The 22,811-nt window shown below is 43.2% G+C and overlaps 1 protein-coding gene across 1 annotated transcript; it reads left to right on the plus strand.

Annotated features, from left to right (window-relative positions):
* Nucleotides 1-105: 105 nt before the first annotated feature.
* LOC138372863 (uncharacterized) lies at nt 106-7,495 on the plus strand. Its single transcript, XM_069338532.1, has 2 exons — nt 106-258; nt 5,567-7,495. Exons 1-2 carry the CDS (start codon nt 106-108, stop codon nt 7,493-7,495), a joined length of 2,082 nt encoding a protein of 693 aa, XP_069194633.1.
* Nucleotides 7,496-22,811: the final 15,316 nt, after the last annotated feature.

Below are 22,811 nucleotides of genomic sequence, written 5' to 3' on the forward strand. Positions count from 1 at the left end.
GCCTCTGGTGACGCCGACGCCCGCGCCCTCTCACCCCCGCACACACAACTATGTTCTCACTAAAGAAAATGAAAGATATTTTGGGGAGACTTTTCTGTGAGGAACATGGTGCCGGCTGAGGCGGCGCCCAGCGGCTCTCCAACTGAAAATCACGATACCACAAGAAAAACACGGCGGCACATGGCACATGTTTGGACAAAGATGGTTTTCCGTCCTCTGATGAGAATAACGCAGTATTCCTGGACAGCAGCCATCAGAGTAAAGGAAAACAGACGAGAAGCGCTGGATCCCCGCAGGTTCAGAGGTAAACTTTGGTCATGCCGGCCCCACGAGGTCTACCACTATCCACTCAACCAAGGTAGGCCTACTGCACCATACATTCTCCTTTGACCACCATACCTCGCAACATGTTACAACTAAAGAGCCAATTATGAGGTATCACTTGACATATGTTTTAATTCAGCACACTTTCAACATGAATTTTAATTTCACTCTGGACCAGATATTGGTAGTGACAACAAACATTTCATCTTTAAATATCTAAACTTTCAGCCACCAACCCATCCCCTAACACTCCCAAAGTGGAACATCAAGAGTCTAGATCTCCCATTACATCATAGTGCCAGAATTAATATCAAACACGTACTTTTCACCCATAAAATACCTTTCAAACATCGAACATATATTAGGGGGAAGATATCTCCCATTACATGTAAAATGTCAAATAGCTACTGCATTGGCTAAATATCTCCAGTCAACCAAAAAACTGGGCCACATTTAATTTGTACATATACCTCAAACCACGACAACCAAACAAAGAAGACAAATACCTCACAACGAACGTAATAATGATCAGCTGACTCCATAAGCATAACATCCAGCCCTTTTTTTGTTTGCCTTAAAGTGCATCACGTTTACTCCTCAAGTTTTTAGTTTAGTTCATTTATTATGCACCCCATACCCATCTTGTGGGCGGTAGTGGATTACAGAGGCACATAATGGGCTCAGGGACTGAACCCCACAATTCATTTAGCTAAGCAAATTACAATCTTGATGAGCTAGTTACAAAATTCAGTATAAGTCGTCACATCATCAATGGGTTCGAGATCGACCACAAGTACAGTTTCTAAATTAAGCAACTGAAATATGTGGAGAGCTAGTGTCACAATTGATATGTTTGTCCTGCACACCGCCCCCCCCCCCATCCAGTGGGCAGCGGTGGATAGGTTACAATCACTTAGTTACTACCTACAGTTAGCAAACTGGGGATAGTTGGCTAAAATTTCTGGTAGCAGATAATTTTGAATGAAATATTTACACATCTCTGGAACATTTGTTATAGAATTGTCTCTAAATTCACGTATCTTTTCGCACTCCATCACATAGTGACGGAGGGTGTGCGAATAATTTTGTTGACACAGTTTACATTTGGTCAGGTCTACATGAGCAGATAATGAGAATTCCCAGAGATACTTGTAACCGAGTCTAAGCCGAGCAGTAGTAACATCTAGAAGTCTGCTGATTTTATTGGATGATCCATAGATGTGTGGCTCCTCTTGCATGATAGTATGATGATAGATGGAATTACTGGTGTCAATTTCACTTTGCCTCAGATCTACAAGATCTTGTTGAAGTTCTCGGTGTACTGCTGCTCTCAGATTGCTCATTGACAATCCAAGGTTACACTCAACGGCTCCTTTAAAGGCAGATTCTTTGGCTAACTCATCAGCTCTATCATGCATTCGGAGGCCAACATGAGATGGAGACCACATGAAATGGACTCTGTTACCATCTTTAATAATTTTGTTGTATTTGTGTCTAGCTTCAGACACGAGCATGTTACAGTTATGTCTTAAAGAGTTGAGAGCAATTAAGGATGATAAGGAGTCACTTACAATTAATGTATCAAGTTTGGATACTTGTACACATTTCAGTGCAAGGATCAAGGCAAATAGTTCGGTCTGAAGGGTAGAGGCCCAGTTGTTTGTGCAGTAGAACACACAAAATCCTATAAAGAATTGGATGTCGTGAAATAACGCCCCAGCAGCGTGAAGTAGTTCCCGGGGCACAGTGGTGAAACACTCACCCGGCGCTTCGCCAACGCCTTGGCTTGGGTTCGTATCCTGGCCGAGGAGGATTGACCGGGTGCCAATCCAAAACTGCAGCCTCTGTTCACCCAGCAGTAGTTAGGTACCTGGTTGTTAAACGATTTGGCGCGTCGTATTCCAGGGAAAAATCTAGATTTAGGACCGGCCCGAAACGCTGTGCGTGCTAGTAACTTTACAAGAATGTAAGAACTATAAATAAATAAATAAATAAATAAATAAATAAATAAATAAATAAATAAATAAATAAATAAATATATAAATAAATAACATTACTGAGAGTATAATTGAGCTAAATGAAACACGACTGCATTGATTAAATATATAAACAATATAGAAAAATTACCACCAATATATTTGATAAAGTTATTATGGAGCAAAGCCTAATTCATGTCAAATATTTTTCCCGCTTTTCTTTTTAATGGTAGTTAATAATCGATACAAAAAATATTCCTGCTGTTGACAATAATGAAAAACACATAAAATTGATTGACGTTTCCCAGAAGGTGATCATTCAGCAACAGACAGGGTGACGGGGTGTGGGCGTTGTGACGTCACTACTGGCAGTCAGTAAATTACTAAAGAGTAAACATGATCTAAAGAACAAACAAAATGAGGCGAAGGTTGAACAGTTCGGCCCACTGACATATTCGATTTTACCGTGTTGGAGGAGGGGAACGAACCTGGAGGAAGAGGGATGGCGAAATTGGAAAGAGGGTGGCGAAAATGGGAGTATTTAAGCCAGGAGGAAAGATAAAATAAACAAAGCCCAGAGATATTTCAAGATTTTACACGACCAAAAATTCACTCCAAACATTTACCACCTACGGGCTACTCATGCCCGTGCCACTTCTTGTGGGGGCTTAATCTTCATCAGCCAATAAAATAAAATCTCGAAAGGAATCCACAGGAAAAATTGCAGTTCGGTTGTATATAGACTACAAGGTAGGTAAGGGGGCCTAACAGCTGAGTGGACATCGCTTGGGATTCATAGTCTTGTGGTACTAGGTTCGATCCCTGGTGCAGGTGGAAACAAATGGGAAGAATGACTTTCACTCTGACGCCCCTGTTCACCTAGCAGTAAATAGGTACCTGGAAGTTAGACAGCTGCTACGGGCTGCTTCCTGGATGTGTGTAACAAAAAGGAGGCCTGGTCGAGGACCGGGCCGCGGGGACGCTTTGCCCCGAAATCATCTCAAGGTAACCTCAAGATCTCATGATAGGTTACAGATGCAACTGGGAAATTAGTGAACCGAGAGAGTGGGAATGCATCTTTTGGCAAACGATCACAGAAAATCCACTACTTCAATATCTCCTGGAATGTGAAGCAAACAAGGCCTTAGAAGAGCTCTAAGGGTCCCTGAATCTTGTAGTAACTACCCTGTAACCATTAACACTGCCACTTTTTTAGTCTAAACAGGTGTCCAGCAGCTGGACACCCTCATAGAAAACTGTCAAGCAGTATCCTCCCCCGGGATAGTATGCACATAGAAAGACTGTACTTTAATTGCGCCCTCAGCACACAGTATTTCCTTTCTCGACTAAGGATTACATTCACTCCAAACATCTACCATTTACGGGCTACTCATGCCCTTGCCACCTCTTGGGTGGTTTAATCTTCATCAATCAATAAAATAAATGGGTTGAAATTTAAAATAAATAAATGAAAGGGAATGCATCATAATGTTGATTTCTGTTGACATTTAAGGTTATTTAAAGCTGTGGCCCATCATAACCAAGTTAAATTCTCGATTCCGCTGTCTAATTCCATGCAGTATCCTGCAAAATTTAAAATAAAATGTCTGCATATTTGTAGAGATTTGAGTGTAAACATTGATTTTGTCAGGGAATCCAAGACGTTCTCTCTTCTTGCATTACCCGTGTTGTTCAGTGAATAAAACTATGCTGTACAGATATTTAATTAAAATCATCTGCTAATGAGTTGTAAATATTACAGAGCTCCAGAATGATATGATGACAACACATACATGAAGTTTAAATCCTGTGCTTAAATATGCATGAGTCGTGTTTATAATGTGTTCAAATCTAGTATTTGTTTAGAGTAATACATGTGAGTGTGTGACTGTAATATTAGTAAGAGTGAAGGCGTGTGTCTGGTGTTAACGTTTTACCACAACTGAATTTATCTTAAAATCATAGAAATACATTTCTTTAGGCTACATTGTTGAGCAGGCGCTGGCGATCCTGCGAGTGATGTAGCGTGTAATTTGAGTTGTATAACAGTGATTATTACACAGTTGCTGTTATTATTAGGTTACATTTTTCCAAGTATTGCTGGGTAATATTGAACCTTACGGCGATAAGTCATTTGCATGATCATAATTTCATTGCATTATTCATTTTTTGGAAGGCTACACGAAGTAAATTTTATACAATATGAAGCATCGTTAACAATAGTAATATACAATTTCTTAAAGGTTTTGATTGAAGCTATTGATCATATTAACCTGTCCTTACACTTATTACATCGCGATTTTTACACTATCAACACGTAAAACTCCGACATTGGTGAACATGAATTAATGTTATACTGAAACATCCTCGGAGTAAGGAACATCGCCCTTTGTGAGTTGGGTGTCTTCACTAGGTTCACTGAACGCTCCTAATACGCAAAAGCAATTAAATGTTACAATTCTCAAATTGCGAGAACTGCTGCTCTAAATTGTCCAGTTTTCAGTCCAAAACTCTGAATTGTAAGCCTACTTTATTCTGTGTGTTCTGTATCCTCGTACGTATCTAGTTGTTGTTCATCTTACTATTTGATCCATACTTTTGTTTTATTTGATACAGTTGGATATGTAGGCATATAATATATATATATATATATATATATATATATATATATATATATATATATATATATATATATATATATATATATATATATATATATATATATATATATATATATACACACACAGTGGTGTTATCATGCTCTTGGAAGTATGAAAGTAAATCCGTTTGATAAATCACTTTACCGGATATGCATATACAGTAGAGTATACATGTCTGGCTTAAAAAATAAAAATGTTACATTATGATTTATAACCTTTGAAGGTAGCAATTAGGCTAAGGAGGAGGGGATTAAAAAGCTATTACAGCAGTAGTCTCAGTAAGCTTCGGTGATCTTTGGTATTCAAACTTAAGTGGAACTCATGATACTATGTTTCATTAAATGGTGATCATCTCCGCTTGCGACATCGCTAATGTCTTGGACATGTCTCTCATACGCTAGTGTCTTCTCCATGGGCCGAGATAGTGACAAATTCTCAGTACTAAGATAATAAGATCCTCTCTATCCGGGTTGATATATCTATAAGTCCGTCTGTTTGTCTGTCTAACGTAAGAGGCCAAACGCTTTGAACTAGTGTCACTCAACTTTGCAGGGTGACTGGTGAGAGGGTTGTGAAAGACAAATTTTGCCATTTGAGTGATTACAGTTCATTCAACTTAATGTCCACGTACTTTTCGTATGCTCATTTGTCACTGCCACCCTGGGCTTCACCAACACCATCACTGCCACCCTGGGCTTCACCAACACCATCACTGCCACCCTGGGCTTCACCAACACCATCACTGCCACCCTGGGCTTCACCAACACTGTTACTGCCACCCTGGGCTTCACCAACACTGTTACTGCCACCCTGGGCTTCACCAACACTGTTACTGCCACCCTGGGCTTCACCAACACTGTTACTGCCACCCTGGGCTTCACCAACACCATCACTGCCACCCTGGGCTTCACCAACACTGTTACTGCCACCCTGGGCTTCACCAACACCATCACTGCCACCCTGGGCTTCACCAACACCATCACTGCCACCCTGGGCTTCACCAACACTGTTACTGCCACCCTGGGCTTCACCAACACCATCACTGCCACCCTGGGCTTCACCAACACCGTCACTGCCACCCTGGGCTTCACCAACACCATCACTGCCGCCCTGGGCTTCACCAACACCGTCACTGCCACCCTGGGCTTCACCAACACCATCACTGCCACCCTGGGCTTCACCAACACCATCACTGCCGCCCTGGGCTTCACCAACACAGACACTGCCACCCTGGGCTTCACCAACACCATCACTGCCACCCTGGGCTTCACCAACACCATCACTGCCGCCCTGGGCTTCACCAACACCGTCACTGCCACCCTGGGCTTCACCAACACCATCACTGCCACCCTGGGCTTCACCAACACCATCACTGCCACCCTGGGCTTCACCAACACCATCACTGCCGCCCTGGGCTTCACCAACACCGTCACTGCCGCCCTGGGCTTCACCAACACCGTCACTGCCACCCTGGGCTTCACCAACACCATCACTGCCACCCTGGGCTTCACCAACACCATCACTGCCACCCTGGGCTTCACCAACACCATCACTGCCACCCTGGGCTTCACCAACACCATCACTGCCGCCCTGGGCTTCACCAACACCGTCACTGCCACCCTGGGCTTCACCAACACCATCACTGCCACCCTGGGCTTCACCAACACCATCACTGCCACCCTGGGCTTCACCAACACCATCACTGCCGCCCTGGGCTTCACCAACACCGCCACTGCCACCCTGGGCTTCACCAACACCATCACTGCCACCCTGGGCTTCACCAACACCATCACTGCCACCCTGGGCTTCACCAACACCATCACTGCCGCCCTGGGCTTCACCAACACCGTCACTGCCACCCTGGGCTTCACCAACACCATCACTGCCGCCCTGGGCTTCACCAACACCGTCACTGCCACCCTGGGCTTCACCAACACCATCACTGCCACCCTGGGCTTCACCAACACCATCACTGCCACCCTGGGCTTCACCAACACCATCACTGCCACCCTGGGCTTCACCAACACCATCACTGCCGCCCTGGGCTTCACCAACACCATCACTGCCGCCCTGGGCTTCACCAACACCATCACTGCCACCCTGGGCTTCATCAACACCGTCACTGCCACCCTGGGCTTCACCAACACCATCACTGCTGCCCTGGGCTTCACCAACACCATCACTGCCACCCTGGGCTTCACCAACACCATCACTGCCGCCCTGGGCTTCACCAACACCATCACTGCCACCCTGGGCTTCACCAACACCATCACTGCCACCCTGGGCTTCACCAACACCATCACTGCCGCCCTGGGCTTCACCAACACCATCACTGCCACCCTGGGCTTCACCAACACCATCACTGCCGCCCTAGGCTTCACCAACACCATCACTGCCACCCTGGGCTTCACCAACACCATCACTGCCACCCTGGGCTTCACCAACACCATCACTGCCGCCCTGGGCTCAGGTCCACCTTTGTCCCTCTCCCTTTCAACATCACCGATTCTTCATGCATCTTCTTCTTCATCGTAATTATCTTCTTCTTCGTCTTCATCATCATCATCATCATCATCATCATCATCATCATCATCTTCTTCTTCTTCTTCTTCTTCTTCTTCGTCCACGTTATTATAGCCAACCTTCCCGCAGCCAGCCCTTATGCTTTTCCCACTGATTCTTTCCTCTATGATTTCCTTTCAAGTGTTTACCTTGAGCGGCATCCGGGGCTGAGGCCGGCCACCTCCTCCATCCCTCCCCGCCTTCCTGCGCTTTTAAATCTTCTTTCTTTTTCTGCTACGAGACCCCCAACCTTTATTCTTAAAATTATTTTAAACTCCTCTCTTTGTATCAAACATTTTTCTGATTTTTATTTGAGTGAAAGTTGTGTGACTCGTGCTGTGGTAGTTGAGTTTGAATTTGAATTTTGAATTTGAATTTGAGTGACGTAGAAGGAAGAACCATCTCATCAACGTACCTGTTGATGAGATGGTTGTTGCTAACTGGACGAGTGTTCGGTGTGAGGTGCCCTGTTGTATGATCTATCATCACTATATCTGTTGATGATTTTGGTGTTGGTAGTCAGGATCGCTCTGGCTGTGCATAAAAATTATGTGAACTATTATGAAACCAAGTTGTTTTTTGTATTGCTAGGTTCTTTGTAAGATACAATGACGTTCTGCCTATTATATTGAGAGCATTGGGGGCTAACAGTTTCCAGGTAGGCATTTTAGAAATATTTTGCCATTAACTTTACCAGAACATTTATAAAAATAACAAAAATATGTCCTTAACAATTGTACTATGAAGGTTTTGCCCAAAACAGGTGCGCACTGCAGGGGTTAACGCAAAGACAGCAATCATCTATATCGTGAGAATAGACAGGACAGATCAAAAGAGACAATTTAGTATTGTTGACACAATAACAATGAGACACAGTAGTAAACTAAGAGTCTGGCTGTGCCACAGAGATATTTTGATATCTTTCATGTGATACAGAAAGGAATAAATGGATTACTTTATGAAGTGGAGTGATGGAGTACAAACACTTTCAAGTCTTAATATTATGACCACAGGGCTCACTTGTCTGTATGTTCATGAACAGGATACAAGAGCTGAAGCTCAACCAAAGCAAGCACACAAGGGCAGGACAATAACAATAACTTCGTGAGTACACACACACACACACACACAGGGCCTTGTGTGGGGCCCTGTGTGTGTGTGGGTGTATGTGTGTGTGTGTGTGTGTGTGTGTGTGTGTGTGCCTCGTAGCCTGGTGGATAGCGCGCAGGACTCGTAATTCTGTGGCGCGGGTTCGATTCCTGCACGAGGCAGAAACAAATGGGCAAAGTTTCTTTCACCCTGAATGCCCCTGTTACCTAGCAGTAAATAGGTACCTGGGAGTTAGTCAACTGTCACGGGCTGCTTCCTGGTGTGTGTGTGTGTGTGGTGTGGAAAAAAAAAGTAGTTAGTAAACAGTTGGTTGAGAGGCGGGCCGAAAGAGCAAAGCTCAACCCCCGCAAAACTCAACTAGGTGACTACACACACACACACCAGATGGAGTTGGTCTAGTTGGTTCAGATGGAGTTTCACCATAGGTTCTGAGAGAATGTGCACCTGAGCTCAGCATTCCTCTTCAACTGATTTTTCAGGCATCCCTGTTTACAGGAGTTGTAGCTGATGTGTGGAAAAAGGCTAACATAGTTCCAATCTACAAAAGTGGAAGCAGGGAAGACCCCCCTTAATTATAGACCTGTATCATTGACAAGTGTAATAGTCAAAATATTGGAAAAATTAATTAAAACTAAATGGGTAGAACACCTGGAGAGAAATGATATAATATCAGACAGACAGTATGGTTTTCGATCTGGAAGATCCTGTGTATCGAATTTACTCAGTTTCTATCATCGAGCAACAGAGATATTACAGGAAAGAGATGGTTGGGTTGACTGCATCTATCTGGACCTAAAAAAGGCTTTCGACAGAGTTCCACATAAGAGGTTGTTCTGGAAACTGGAAAACATTGGAGGGGTGACAGGTAAGCTTCTAACATGGATGAAAAATTTTCTGACTGATAGAAAAATGAGGGCAGTGATCAGAGACAATGTATCGGACTGGAGAAATGTCACAAGTGGAGTACCACAGGGTTCAGTTCTTGCACCAGTGATGTTTATTGTCTACATAAATGATCTACCAGTTGGTATACAGAATTATATGAACATGTTTGCTGATGATGCTAAGATAATAGGAAGGATAAGAAACTTAGATGATTGTCATGCCCTTCAAGATGACCTGGACAAAATAAGTATATGGAGCACCACTTGGCAAATGGAATTTAATGTTAATAAATGCCATGTTATGGAATGTGGAATAGGAGAACATAGACCCCACACAACCTATATATTATGTGAGAAATCTTTAAAGAATTCTGATAAAGAAAGAGATCTAGGGGTGGTTCTAGACAGAAAACTATCACCTGAGGACCACATAAAGAATATTGTGCGAGGAGCCTATGTCACGCTTTCTAACTTCAGAATTGCTTTTAAATACATGGATGGCGATATACTAAAGAAATTGTTCACAACTTTTGTTAGGCCAAAGCTAGAATATGCAGCAGTTGTGTGGTGCCCATATCTTAAGAAGCACATCAACAAACTGGAAAAGGTGCAAAGACATGCTACTAAGTGGCTCCCGGAACTGAAGGGCAAGAGCTACGAGGAGAGGTTAGAGGCATTAAATATGCCAAAACTAGAAGACAGAAGAAAAAAGAGGTGATATGATCACTACATACAAAATAGTAACAGGAATTGATAAAATCGACAGGGAAGATTTCCTGAGACCTGGAACTTTAAGAACAAGAGGTCATAGATATAAGCTAGCTAAACACAGATGCCGAAGAAATATAAGAAAATTCACTTTCGCAAACAGAGTGGTAGACGGTTGGAACAAGTTAGGTGAGAAGGTGGTGGAGGCCAAGACCGTCAGTAGTTTCAAAGCGTTATATGACAAAGAGTGCTGGGAAGACGGGACACCACGAGCGTAGCTCTCATCCTGTAACTACACTTAGGTAATTACAGTGAAAGGCTCACAGTAATAGGATAACGTCATCCAACCTGTCCTCACACTTAACACATTGTAATTTTAACGCTATAAATCACAGCGTCAGAAACACGGTGAGTTATCACATTTAACAGCACGGTAATACTGACGCACGAAGTGTTCAGTAAGTCGCCTGTGTCGCACGCTTTATCTCAGGTAACACCAAGTGACATGTAGCGCCTGTCACATGACGAGAACTGGATATATAAGATAACTTGGGGAAGGAGACCTGGTCGAGGACCGGGCCGCGGGGACGCTAAGCCCCGAAATCATCTCAAGATAATCTCAAGATAAGGTGAAGAAAAGGAACCAACTTGAAGGAGAGATAGTTGAAGCAGCTAACAATAGATAGTTTCAAAAGTAGATTTAAAAATAATTAAAGTCGGGAATCCCAGCTACAGCAATCAACAGCTGTTAAAACCAGGGTTGAGGAGCTGTTGCTCAACCCTGCAAAGACACTTAGGCGATCATACTCACCGCCGGAAATAGTCCGGCAGTTTTCGCCAAGACTGGCTTGGTTAATCTCCGCACTATGATTAACATGTCATTTTTTCGGAAATCCCAAGCAAGCGGAAAATTGGGTAAAAGTGAAACGAAATGTCTTTTACCTGCTCCCTGTGTATCCCCATACTGTGTAGCCTAATACTGTGTAGCCCCATACTGTGTAGCCCAATACTGTGTAGCCCAATACTGTGTAGCCCCATACTGTGTAGCCCAATACTGTGTAGCCCAATACGGTGTAGCCCAATACTGTGTAGCCCAATACTGTGTAGCCCAATACTGTGTAGCCCCATACTGTGTAGCCCAATACTGTGTAGCCCAATACGGTGTAGCCCAATACTGTGTAGCCCAATACTGTGTAGCCCAATACTGTGTAGCCCCATACTGTGTAGCCCCATACTGTGTAGCCCAATACTGTGTAGCCCAATACTGTGTAGCCCAATACTGTGTAGCCCAATACTGTGTAGCCCAATACTGTGTAGCCCAATACTGTGTAGCCCAATACTGTGTAGCCCAGTACTGTGTAGCCCAATACTGTGTAGCCCAATACTGTGTAGCCCAATACTGTGTAGCCCAATACTGTGTAGCCCCATACTGTGTAGCCCCATACTGTGTAGCCCAGTACTGTGTAGCCCCATACTGTGTAGCCCAATACTGTGTAGCCCAATACTGTGTAGCCCAATACTGTGTAGCCCCATACTGTGTAGCCCAATACTGTGTAGCCCAATACTGTGTAGCCCCATACTGTGTAGCCCCATACTGTGTAGCCCAATACTGTGTAGCCCAATACTGTGTAGCCCCATACTGTGTAGCCCAATACTGTGTACCCCAATACTGTGTAGCCCAATACTGTGTAGCCCCATACTGTGTAGCCCCATACTGTGTAGCCCAATACTGTGTAGCCCCATACTGTGTAGCCCCATACTGTGTAGCCCAATACTGTGTAGCCCCATACTGTGTAGCCCAATACTGTGTAGCCCAATACTATGTAGCCCAATACTGTGTAGCCCCATACTGTGTAGCCCAATACTGTGTAGCCCCATACTGTGTAGCCCCATACTGTGTAGCCCAATACTGTGTAGCCCAATACTGTGTAGCCCCATACTGTGTAGCCCAATACTGTGTAGCCCAATACTGTGTACCCCAATACTGTGTAGCCCAATACTGTGTAGCCCCATACTGTGTAGCCCAATACTGTGTAGCCCAATACTGTGTAGCCCAATACTGTGTAGCTCAATACTGTGTAGCCCAATACTGTGTAGCCCAATACTGTGTAGCCCAATACTGTGTAGCCCAATACTGTGTAGCCCCATACTGTGTAGCCCCATACTGTGTGGCCCAATACTGTGTAGCCCCATACTGTGTAGCCCCATACTGTGTAGCCCCATACTGTGTAGCCCAATACTGTGTAGCCCAATACTGTGTAGCCCCATACTGTGTAGCCCAATACTGTGTAGCCCAATACTGTGTAGCCCAATACTGTGTAGCCCAATACTGTGTAGCCCCATACTGTGTAGCCCAATACTGTGTAGCCCAATACTGTGTAGCCCAATACTGTGTAGCCCCATACTGTGTAGCCCAATACTGTGTAGCCCCATACTGTGTAGCCCAATACTGTGTAGCCCAATACTGTGTAGCCCAATACTGTGTAGCTCAATACTGTGTAGCCCAATACTGTGTAGCCCAATACTGTGTAGCCCAATACTGTGTAGCCCAATACTGTGTAGCCCAATACTGTGTAGCCCCATACTGTGTAGCCCCATACTGTGTAGCCCAATACTGTGTAGCCCAATACTGTGTAACCCCATACTGTGTAGCCCCATACTGTGTAGCCCCATACTGTGTAGCCCAATACTGTGTACCCCAATACTGTGTAGCCCCATACTGTGTAGCCCCATACTGTGTAGCCCAATACTGTGTACCCCAATACTGTGTAGCCCCATACTGTGTAGCCCAATACTGTGTAGCCCCATACTGTGTAGCCCAATACTGTGTAGCCCAATACTGTGTAGCCCCATACTGTGTAGCCCCATACTGTGTAGCCCAATACTGTGTTGCCCAATACTGTGTAGCCCCATACTGTGTAGCCCCATACTGTGTAGCCCCATACTGTGTAGCCCAATACTGTGTACCCCAATACTGTGTAGCCCCATACTGTGTAGCCCAATACTGTGTAGCCCAATACTGTGTAGCCCAATACTGTGTAGCCCCATACTGTATTTAGGCACATTCCTATGTTTGTTTCCTTAGTGTAGAATGTGCATAACAGAACAAACATAGGAATGTGCCTAAATGCCAACAGTGACTGCCCAGACAGGTACAAGAGGAGTGTTGTTAACGCTTATGTCGACCGTGCTCTCAGTCACAGCTCAGAATGGAAGCAAGTCGACGAAGAACTCTGTAGGGTAAGGCAGGTCCTAGTCAATAACGGCTTCTCCAATGGTTTCGTCGAAGACATCATAAGAAGGAAAGTGAAAAGCCATGCAACCTCTGAAGAGACAACTAACACAACACCTATACCCCCTATTAGACTATTTTACAGGAACTTCTTTTCCACAGCTCATAAAACGGAGGAAAGGGTCCTGAAAGATATTGTTAATAGAAACGTTATCCCTACAGACAAAAATCAGAGGATACAACTGACGATTTACTATAAAACCAGAAAAACGGCCAGCCTACTCATGAGAAACTCTCCAGACACAAAACAGAACGCTTTAAAAGAGACTAACGTCGTCTATGCCTTCAAATGCCCTCTTGGGGACTGTAAGCTCCAAAAAAACCAGTATATAGGCAAGACAACAACATCTCTTTCTAGGCGTTTAACGATGCATAAGCAACAGGGCTCCATTAAGGAACATATTATCTCTTCCCACAACCAAACCATCGTCAGAGAAATCCTAGTAAACAACACAGAAATCATCGATAGATACAGCGATAGCAGGCGGCTTGACGTTTGCGAGGCACTACATATCAAGAAGTCAACACCAACAATCAACAGCCAATTATTGCACAACTATATTCTACCCACCTCAAGACTCCGCTCCAATATAGAAGCATCAAGAAATATGGACCAATAGGCTTTCTACAAACACTTCTATTCAATATCCATTGTTTCGTGTTCTGTCTTGTGTTGATGAAATTAATACCCTATTAATACTCTTGTTCTGTCTTGTGTTGATGAAATTAATACCCTATTAATACCACATCTTGTTCTGTCTTGTGTTAATGCCACATCACCCCTTCCACCTCACTCAAATGTAGATATAAAATCGGAGATGCGTAAGTTATATTCAGTTGTGTATTTGTGAACTAAAGTCTTTGAAAATGTAATAAGTTTTACGAAACGCGCTCGTGTCGCGTCAGACTAGAAATAAAAATGAATTTTGGAGAATTGATTTTTGATTTACCTCCAACAGTGAAACGAAATGTACGAAAGATTGAGAAAATTCGTGTTAGAATTATTAATCTTACTTTTTCGGTCATATTTAATAATATATGTCTTCAGGAAAGACTGCTACCAAAATATACTAATATATATATATATATATATATATATATATATATATATATATATATATATATATATATATATATATATATATATATATATATATATGTCGTACCTAGTAGCCAGAACGCACTTCTCAGCCTACTATTCAAGGCCCGATTTGCCTAATAAGCCAAGTTTTCCTGAATTAATATATTTTTTCTAATTTTTTTCTTATGAAATGATAAAGTTACCCATTTCATTATGTATGAGGTAATTTTTTTTTTATTGGAGTTAAAATTAACGTAGATATATGACCGAACCTAACCAACCTTACCTAACCTAACCTAACCTATCTTTATAGGTTAGGTTAGGTTTGGTAGCAGAAAAAGTTAGGTTAGGTTAGGTTAGGTAGGTTAGGTAGTCGAAAAAACATTAATTCATGAAAACTTGGCTTATTAGGCAAATCGGGCCTTGCATAGTAGGCATAGAAGTGCGTTCTGGCTACTAGGTACGACATATATATATATATATATATATATATATATATATATATATATATATATATATATATATATATATATAGCCTACTATATATATATATATATATATATATATATGCGAACAAGCCTGAATGGTCCCCAGGACTATATGCGACTGAAAACTCACACCCCAGAAGTGACTCGAACCCATACTCCCAGGAGCAACGCAACTGGTAACTACAGGACGCCTTAATCTGCTTGACTATCATGACCGGACAAAAGGAAGTGATAGCCGAAGCTATATGAACCACTTCCCCACCGGCACTCGGATGGTAATCTTGGACATAGCATTTTATCAAATCACCTCATTCTTTGGGGCACACGTGAGGAACACAAATGCGAACAAGCCTGAATGGTCCCCAGGACTATATGCGACTGAAAACTCACACCCCAGAAGTGACTCGTTGCTCCTGGGAGTATTGGTTCGAGTCACTTCTGGGGTGTGAGTTTTCAGTTGCATATAGTCCTGGGGACCATTCAGGCTTGTTCACATTTGTGTTCCTCACGTGTGCCCCAAAGAATGAGTTGATTTGATAAAATGCTATGCCCAAGATTACCATCCGAGTGCCGGCGGGGAAGTGGTTCATATAGCTTCGGCTATCACTTCCTTTTGTCCGGTTGTGATGGTCAAGCGGATTAAGGCGTCCTGTATTTATCAGTTGCGTTGCTCCTGGGAGTATGGGTTCGAGTCACTTCTGGGGTGAGTTTTCAGTCATATATGTATATATATGTATATGTCGTACCTAGTAGCCAGAACGCACTTCTCAGCCTACTATGCAAGGCCCGATTTGCCTAATAAGCCAAGTTTTCATGAATTAATTGTTTTTCGACTACCTAACCTAACCTAACCTAACTTTTTCTGCTACCTAACCTAACCTAACCTATAGAGATAGGTTAGGTTAGGTTAGGTTAGGTAGGGTTGGTTAGGTTCGGTCGTATATCTACGTTAATTTTAACTCCAATACAAAAAAAATTGACCTCAAACATAATGAAATGGGTAGCTTTATCATTTCATAAGAAAAAAAATAGAGAAAATATATTAATTCAGGAAAACTTGGCTTATTAGGCAAATCGGGCCTTGCATAGTAGGCTGAGAAGTGCGTTCTGGCTACTAGGTACGACATATATATATATATATATATATATATATATATATATATATATATATATATATATATATATATATATATATATATATATATATATATATATATATATATATATATATATGTCGTACCTAATAGCCAGAACGCAATTCTCAGCCTACTATTCAAGGCCCGATTTGCCTAATAAGCCAAGTTTTCATGAATTAATGTTTTTTCGTCTACCTAACCTACCTAACCTAACCTAACCTAGCTTTTTTTGGCTACCTAACCTAACCTTACCTATAAATATAGGTTAGGTTAGGTTAGGTAGGGTTGGTTAGGTTCGGTCATATATCTACGTTAATTTTAACTCCAATAAAAAAAAATTGACCTCATACATAGAGAAAAGGGTAGCTTTATCATTTCATAAGAAAAAAAATATAGTAAATATATTAATTCAGGAAAACTTGGCTTATTAGGCAAATCGGGCCTTGAATAGTAGGCTGAGAAGTGCGTTCTGGCTACTAGGTACGACATATATACATATATATATATATATATATATATATATATATATATATATATATGTCGTACCTAGTAGCCAGAACTCACTTCTCAGCCTACTATTCAAGGCCCGATTTGCCTAATAAGCCAAGTTTTCCTGAATTAATATATTTACTATAATTTTTTTCTTATGAAATGATAAAGCAACCCTTTTCTCTATGTATGAGGTCAATTTTTTTTATTGGAGTTAAAATTAACGTAGATATATGACCGAACCTAACCAACCCTACCTAACCTAACCTAACCTATATTTATAGGTAAGGTTAGGTTAGGTAGCCAAAAAAAGCTAGGTTAGGTTAGGTTAGGTAGGTTAGGTAGACGAAAAAACATTAATTCATGAAAACTTGGCTTATTAGGCAAATCGGGCCTTGAATAGTAGGCTGAGAAGTGCGTTCTGGCTATTAGGTACGACATATATATATATATATATATATATATATATATATATATATATATATATATGTCGTACCTAGTAGCCAGAACGCACTTCTCAGCCTACTATGCAAGGCCAAATTTGCCTAATAAGCCAAGTTTTCATGAATTAATTGTATTTCGACTACCTAACCTACCTAACCTAACCTAACCTAACTTTTTCGGCTACCTAACCTAACCTAACCTATAAAGATAGGTTAGGTTAGGTTAGGTAGGGTTGGTTAGGTTCGGTCATATATCTACGTTAATTTTAACTCCAATAAAAAAAATTGGCCTCATACATAATGAAATGGGTAGCTTTATCATTTCGTAAGAAAAAAATTAGAGAAAATATAATATTTTAGGAAAACTTGGCTTATTAGGCAAATCGGGCCTTGCATAGTAGGCATAGAAGTGCGTTCTGGCTACTAGGTACGACATATATATATATATATATATATATATATATATATATATATATATATATATATATATATATATATATATATATATATATGTATATATGTCGTACCTAGTAGCCAGAACGCACTTCTTGGCCTACTATGCAAGGCCCTATTTGCCTAATAAGCCAAGTTATCCTGAATTAATATATTTTCTCTAATTTTTTTCTTATGAAATGATAAAGCTACCCATTTCATTATGTATGAGGTCAATTTTTTTTATTGAAGTTAAAATTAACGTAGATATTTGACCGAACCTAACCAACCCTACCTAACCTAACCTATCTTTGTAGGTTAGGTTAGGTTAGGTAGCCGAAAAAGTTAGGTTAGGTTAGGTTAGGTAGGTTAGGTAGTCGAAAAACAAATAATTCATGAAAACTTGGCTCATTAGGCAAATCGGGCCTTGCATAGTTGGCTGAGAAGTGCGTTCTGGCTACTAGGTACGACATATATATATATATATATATATATATATATATATATATATATATATATATATATATATATATATATATATATATATATATATATATATATATATATGTCGTACCTAGTAGCCAGAACGCACTTCTCAGCCTACTATGCAAGGCCCAATTTGCCTAGTAAGCCAAGTTTTCATGAATTAATTGTTTTTCGACTACCTAACCTACCTAACCTAACCTAACCTAACTTTTTCGGCTACCGAACCTAACCTAACCTATAGAGATAGGTTAGGTTAGGTTAGGTAGGGTTGGTTAGGTTTGGTCATATATCTACGTTAATTTTAACTCCAATTAAAAAATATTGACCTCATACATAATGAAATGGGTAGCTTTATCATCTCATAAGAAAAGAAATTGAGAAAATATAATAATTCAGGAAAACTTGGCTTATTAGGCAAATTGGGCCTTGCATAGTAGGCCGAGAAGTGCGTTCTGGCTACTAGGTACGACATATATATATATATATATATATATATATATATATATATATATATATATATATATATATATATATATATATATATATATATATATATATATATATATATATATATATATATATATGCGAACAAGCCTGAATGGTCCCCAGGACTATATGCAACTGAAAACTCACACCCTAGAAGTGACTCGAACCCATACTCCCAGGAGCAACGCAACTGATATGTACAGGATGCCTTAATCCGCTTGACTATCACGACCGCGCATAAGGAAGGGATAGCCGAAGCTATTTGAACCACTTTCCCGCCGGCAATCGAATGGTAATCTTGGGCATTGCATTTTATCAAATCACCTCATTCTTTGGGGCACAAGAGAGGAACACAAATGCGAACAAGCCTGAATGGTCCCCAGGACTATATGCAACTGAAAACTCACACCCCAGAAGTGACTGGAACCCATACTGCCAGGAGCAATGCAACTGGTATGTACAGGATGCCTTAATCTGCTTGACCATCACGACCGGACATAAGCTTAACATAAGCTTTGTTACCCACTGAGTTTTTTGGAAGTTTGCCGTAGCATAGCACGTCGTACATATTATAATAATATATGCAGTGAAAGAATTCGCCCAAAGAATGTGTTTTGTTTACCATATTTCTCTGGGTTTGAGAATATTGTCAAGGCCTTGAAACTTTTTAATATACATGTATTGTTTAGCTACGAAAATACTGTTGGTAAGCTATTAGTTAGGAACAGCCCTCGTAGTGATAATTGTGTCATTTATAAAATACCTTGTAAAGACTGTAACAAGTTCTATGTTGGGCAAACATCTAAAGATTTGAAATGTAAAATTTCACAACATAAATACTCTGTAAGACATGGCCAATTGTCTAATGCTTTGTTTGTTTATCTGTCAGAAGATGTTCACCAAATTGATTGGGAGATGACTTCTTCAATACCAAATTGTAAAAGCACCTATAACAGAAACATAATTGAATCTGCTTTGATACAGATCACAAATGAAAGTAATTTGAACATTAGCAGTGGTTTATATAACTTAGATCCATTTTTAATAGATCAATTAAAGGGCGATTTGAGTAGGATCATTGGAACACATTTGTCTCACTAATTCATTGTAAATATTTACTATCTTATGCTATGATTATGTATGTGTGGGCCTGTGTGTGGTTATGAATGGGAGCTGCATCGGATGGGCCAATAGGCCCTCTGCAGTGTCCACGTATTGTACCTCACTTCACTCCACCATTCTCTCCTGCCTATTTATGTCCAGTACTCAACCTGTAAAACCTCTCCTTCTGAAGATGTATTAATATACGAAAGTACTTAAGGAAATTCCTGTTTCAATTTTCCTCTGTGGTCTGACACTCACATTTTTAATCACGTGTTTATTTTCGTGATATATATATATATATATATATATATATATATATATATATATATATATATATATATATATATATATATATATATATATATATATATATATATATACATAATCTCAATAGCGTGACATGTCTTTGAGAATATCTTTCAGAGAAAAAAGGTTGGGCCTGAGCTCGCGCGTCTCTGGCCACCACATAATTAATACACTCCTATTCTAACAAACTTAATTAATTAAAATATCTGTAGCTAAAAAAACGCAATAAAAGAACAAACTAAATTAATTTATGGCCAATCGCACCTTCGTGTCCAGGGCTCGAACTGGGGTCGTAGAACATATTAATAAAGGAAACTAATGAAGACCCATTGGTCCATACGAGGCAACTCCTATTGGTCCATACGAGGTAGCTCCTATTGGTCCATACGAGGCAACTCCTATTGGTCCATACGAGGCAACTCCTATTGGTCCATACGAGGCAACTCCTATTGGTCCATACGAGGTAGCTCCTATTGGTCCATACGAGGCAACTCCTATTGGTCCATACAAGGCAGCACCTATTGGTCCATACGAGACAGCTCCTATTGGTCCATACGAGGCAACTCCTATTGGTCCATACGAGGCAGCTCCTATTGGTCCATACGAGGCAGCTCCTATTGGTCCATACGAGGCAGCTCCTATTGGTCCATACGAGGCAACTCCTATTGGTCCATACGAGGCAGCTCCTATTGGTTCATACGAGGCAGCGCCTATTGGTGCATACGAGGCAGCTCCTATTGGTGCATACGAGGCAGCTCCTATTGGTCCATACGAGGCAACTCCTATTGGTCCATACGAGGCAGCTCCTATTGGTCCATACGAGGCAGCTCCTATTGGTCCATACGAGGCAACTCCTATTGGTCCATACGAGGCAGCTCCTATTGGTCCATACGAGGCAGCTCCTATTGGTCCATACGAGGCAGCGCCTATTGGTCCATACGAGGCAACTCCTATTGGTCCATACGAGGCAGCTCCTATTGGGCCATACGAGGCAACTCCTATTGGTCCATACGAGGCAGCTCCTATTGGTCCATACGAGGCAGCTCCTATTGGTCCATACGAGGCAGCTCCTATTGGTCCATACGAGGCAGCGCCTATTGGTCCATACGAGGCAGCTCCTATTGGTCCATACCAGGCAGCTCCTATTGGTCCATACGAGGCAGCTCCTATTGGTCCATACGAGGTAGCTTCTATTGGTCCATACGAGACAGCTCCTATTGGTCCATACGAGGCAGCTCCTATTGGTGCATACGAGACAGCTCCTATTGGTTCATACGAGGCAGCGCCTATTGGTGCATACGAGGCAGCTCCTATTGGTGCATACGAGGCAGCTCCTATTGGTGCATACGAGGCAGCTCCTATTGGTGCATACGAGGTAGCTCCTATTGGTCCATACGAGGCAGCTCCTATTGGTGCATACGAAGCAGCTCCTATTGGTGCATACGAGGCAGCTCCTATTGGTGCATACGAGGCAGCTCCTATTGGTGCATACGAGGCAGCTCCTATTGGTGCATACGAGGCAGCTCCTATTGGTGCATACCAGGCAGCTCCTATTGGTCCATACGAGGCAGCTCCTATTGGTGCATACCAGGCAGCTCCTATTTATTCGAGGTGAGGAGGGAGGCAGGGTGAGGGCTGGGAGGAAGGGAGGCAGGGTGAGGGCTGGGAGGGATGGAGGCAGGGTGAGGGCTGGGAGGGAGGGAGGGAGGCAGGGTGAGGGATGGGAGGGAGGGAGGCATGGTGAGGGCTGGGAGGGAGGGAGGGAGGGTGAGGATGGAGGGAGGCAGGGTGAGGGCTGGGAGGGAGGCAGGGTGAGGGCTGGGAGGGCGGGAGGGTGAGGGCTGGGAGGGAGGCAGGGTGAGGGCTGGGAGGGAGGCAGGGTGAGGGCTGGGAGGGCGGGAGGGTGGGAGGGTGAGGGCTGGGAGGGAGGCAGGGTGAGGAGGGAGGGAGGCAGGAAGTAAGGAAGGGAGGGTACTCAGTGGTCCATGAGGACTCGGGACGACTGGAGAGAGACGCCCCTTTGTGTCCAGATCTGAATGTTGTGTTGAGTCTGGGGACGGTCGGCGCCGGTGTTGGCGGAGGTGCGTCAGGTCCCCCCCCTGCACCCTCCAGCCCCAACACTGGTGCGTCAGGTCCCCCCTGCACCCTCCAGCCCCAACACTGGTGCGTCAAGTCCCCCCTGCACCCTCCAGCCCCAACACTGGTGCGTCAGGTCCCCCCTGCACCCTCCAGCCCCAACACTGGTGCGTCAGGTCCCCCCCGTGCACCCTCCAGCCCCAACACTGGTGCGTCAGGTCCCCCCCTGCACCCTCCAGCTCCAACACTGGTGCGTCAGGTCCCCCCTGCACCCTCCAGCCCCAACACTGGTGCGGCAGGTCCCCCCCGTGCACCCTCCAGCCCCAACACTGGTGCGTCAGGTCCCCCCTGCACCCTCCAGCCCCAACACTGGTGCGTCAGGTCCCCCCTGCACCCTCCAGCCCCAACACTGGTGCGTCAGGTCCCCCCCTGCACCCTCCAGCCCCAACACTGGTGCGTCAGGTCCCCCCCCCTGCACCCTCCAGCCCCAACACTGGTGCGTCAGGTCCCCCCTGCACCCTCCAGCCCCAACACTGGTGCGTCAGGTCCCCCCTGCACCCTCCAGCCCCAACACTGGTGCGTCAGGTCCCCCCTGCACCCTCCAGCCCCAACACTGGTGCGTCAGGTCCCCCCCCCCTGCACCCTCCAGCCCCAACACTGGTGCGTCAGGTCCCCCCCCCCTGCACCCTCCAGCCCCAACACTGGTGCGTCAGGTCCCCCCCCCCCTGCTCCCCCCAGCCCCAACACTGGTGCGTCAGGTCCCCCCTG

Source organism: Procambarus clarkii, chromosome 40, assembly GCF_040958095.1.
Source record: "Procambarus clarkii isolate CNS0578487 chromosome 40, FALCON_Pclarkii_2.0, whole genome shotgun sequence".
NCBI classification, from domain to species: Eukaryota; Metazoa; Arthropoda; class Malacostraca; order Decapoda; family Cambaridae; genus Procambarus; species Procambarus clarkii.

Bases quoted from the DNA above. Each gene is read 5' to 3' on its own strand.
- LOC138372863 (XM_069338532.1), top strand. From the start codon at position 106: ATGGTGCCGGCTGAGGCGGCGCCCAGCGGCTCTCCAACTGAAAATCAC. The intron at 259-5,566 runs GTAAAGGAAAAC...GAGTGATTACAG, and splicing joins CCTGGACAGCAGCCATCAGA to TTCATTCAACTTAATGTCCA.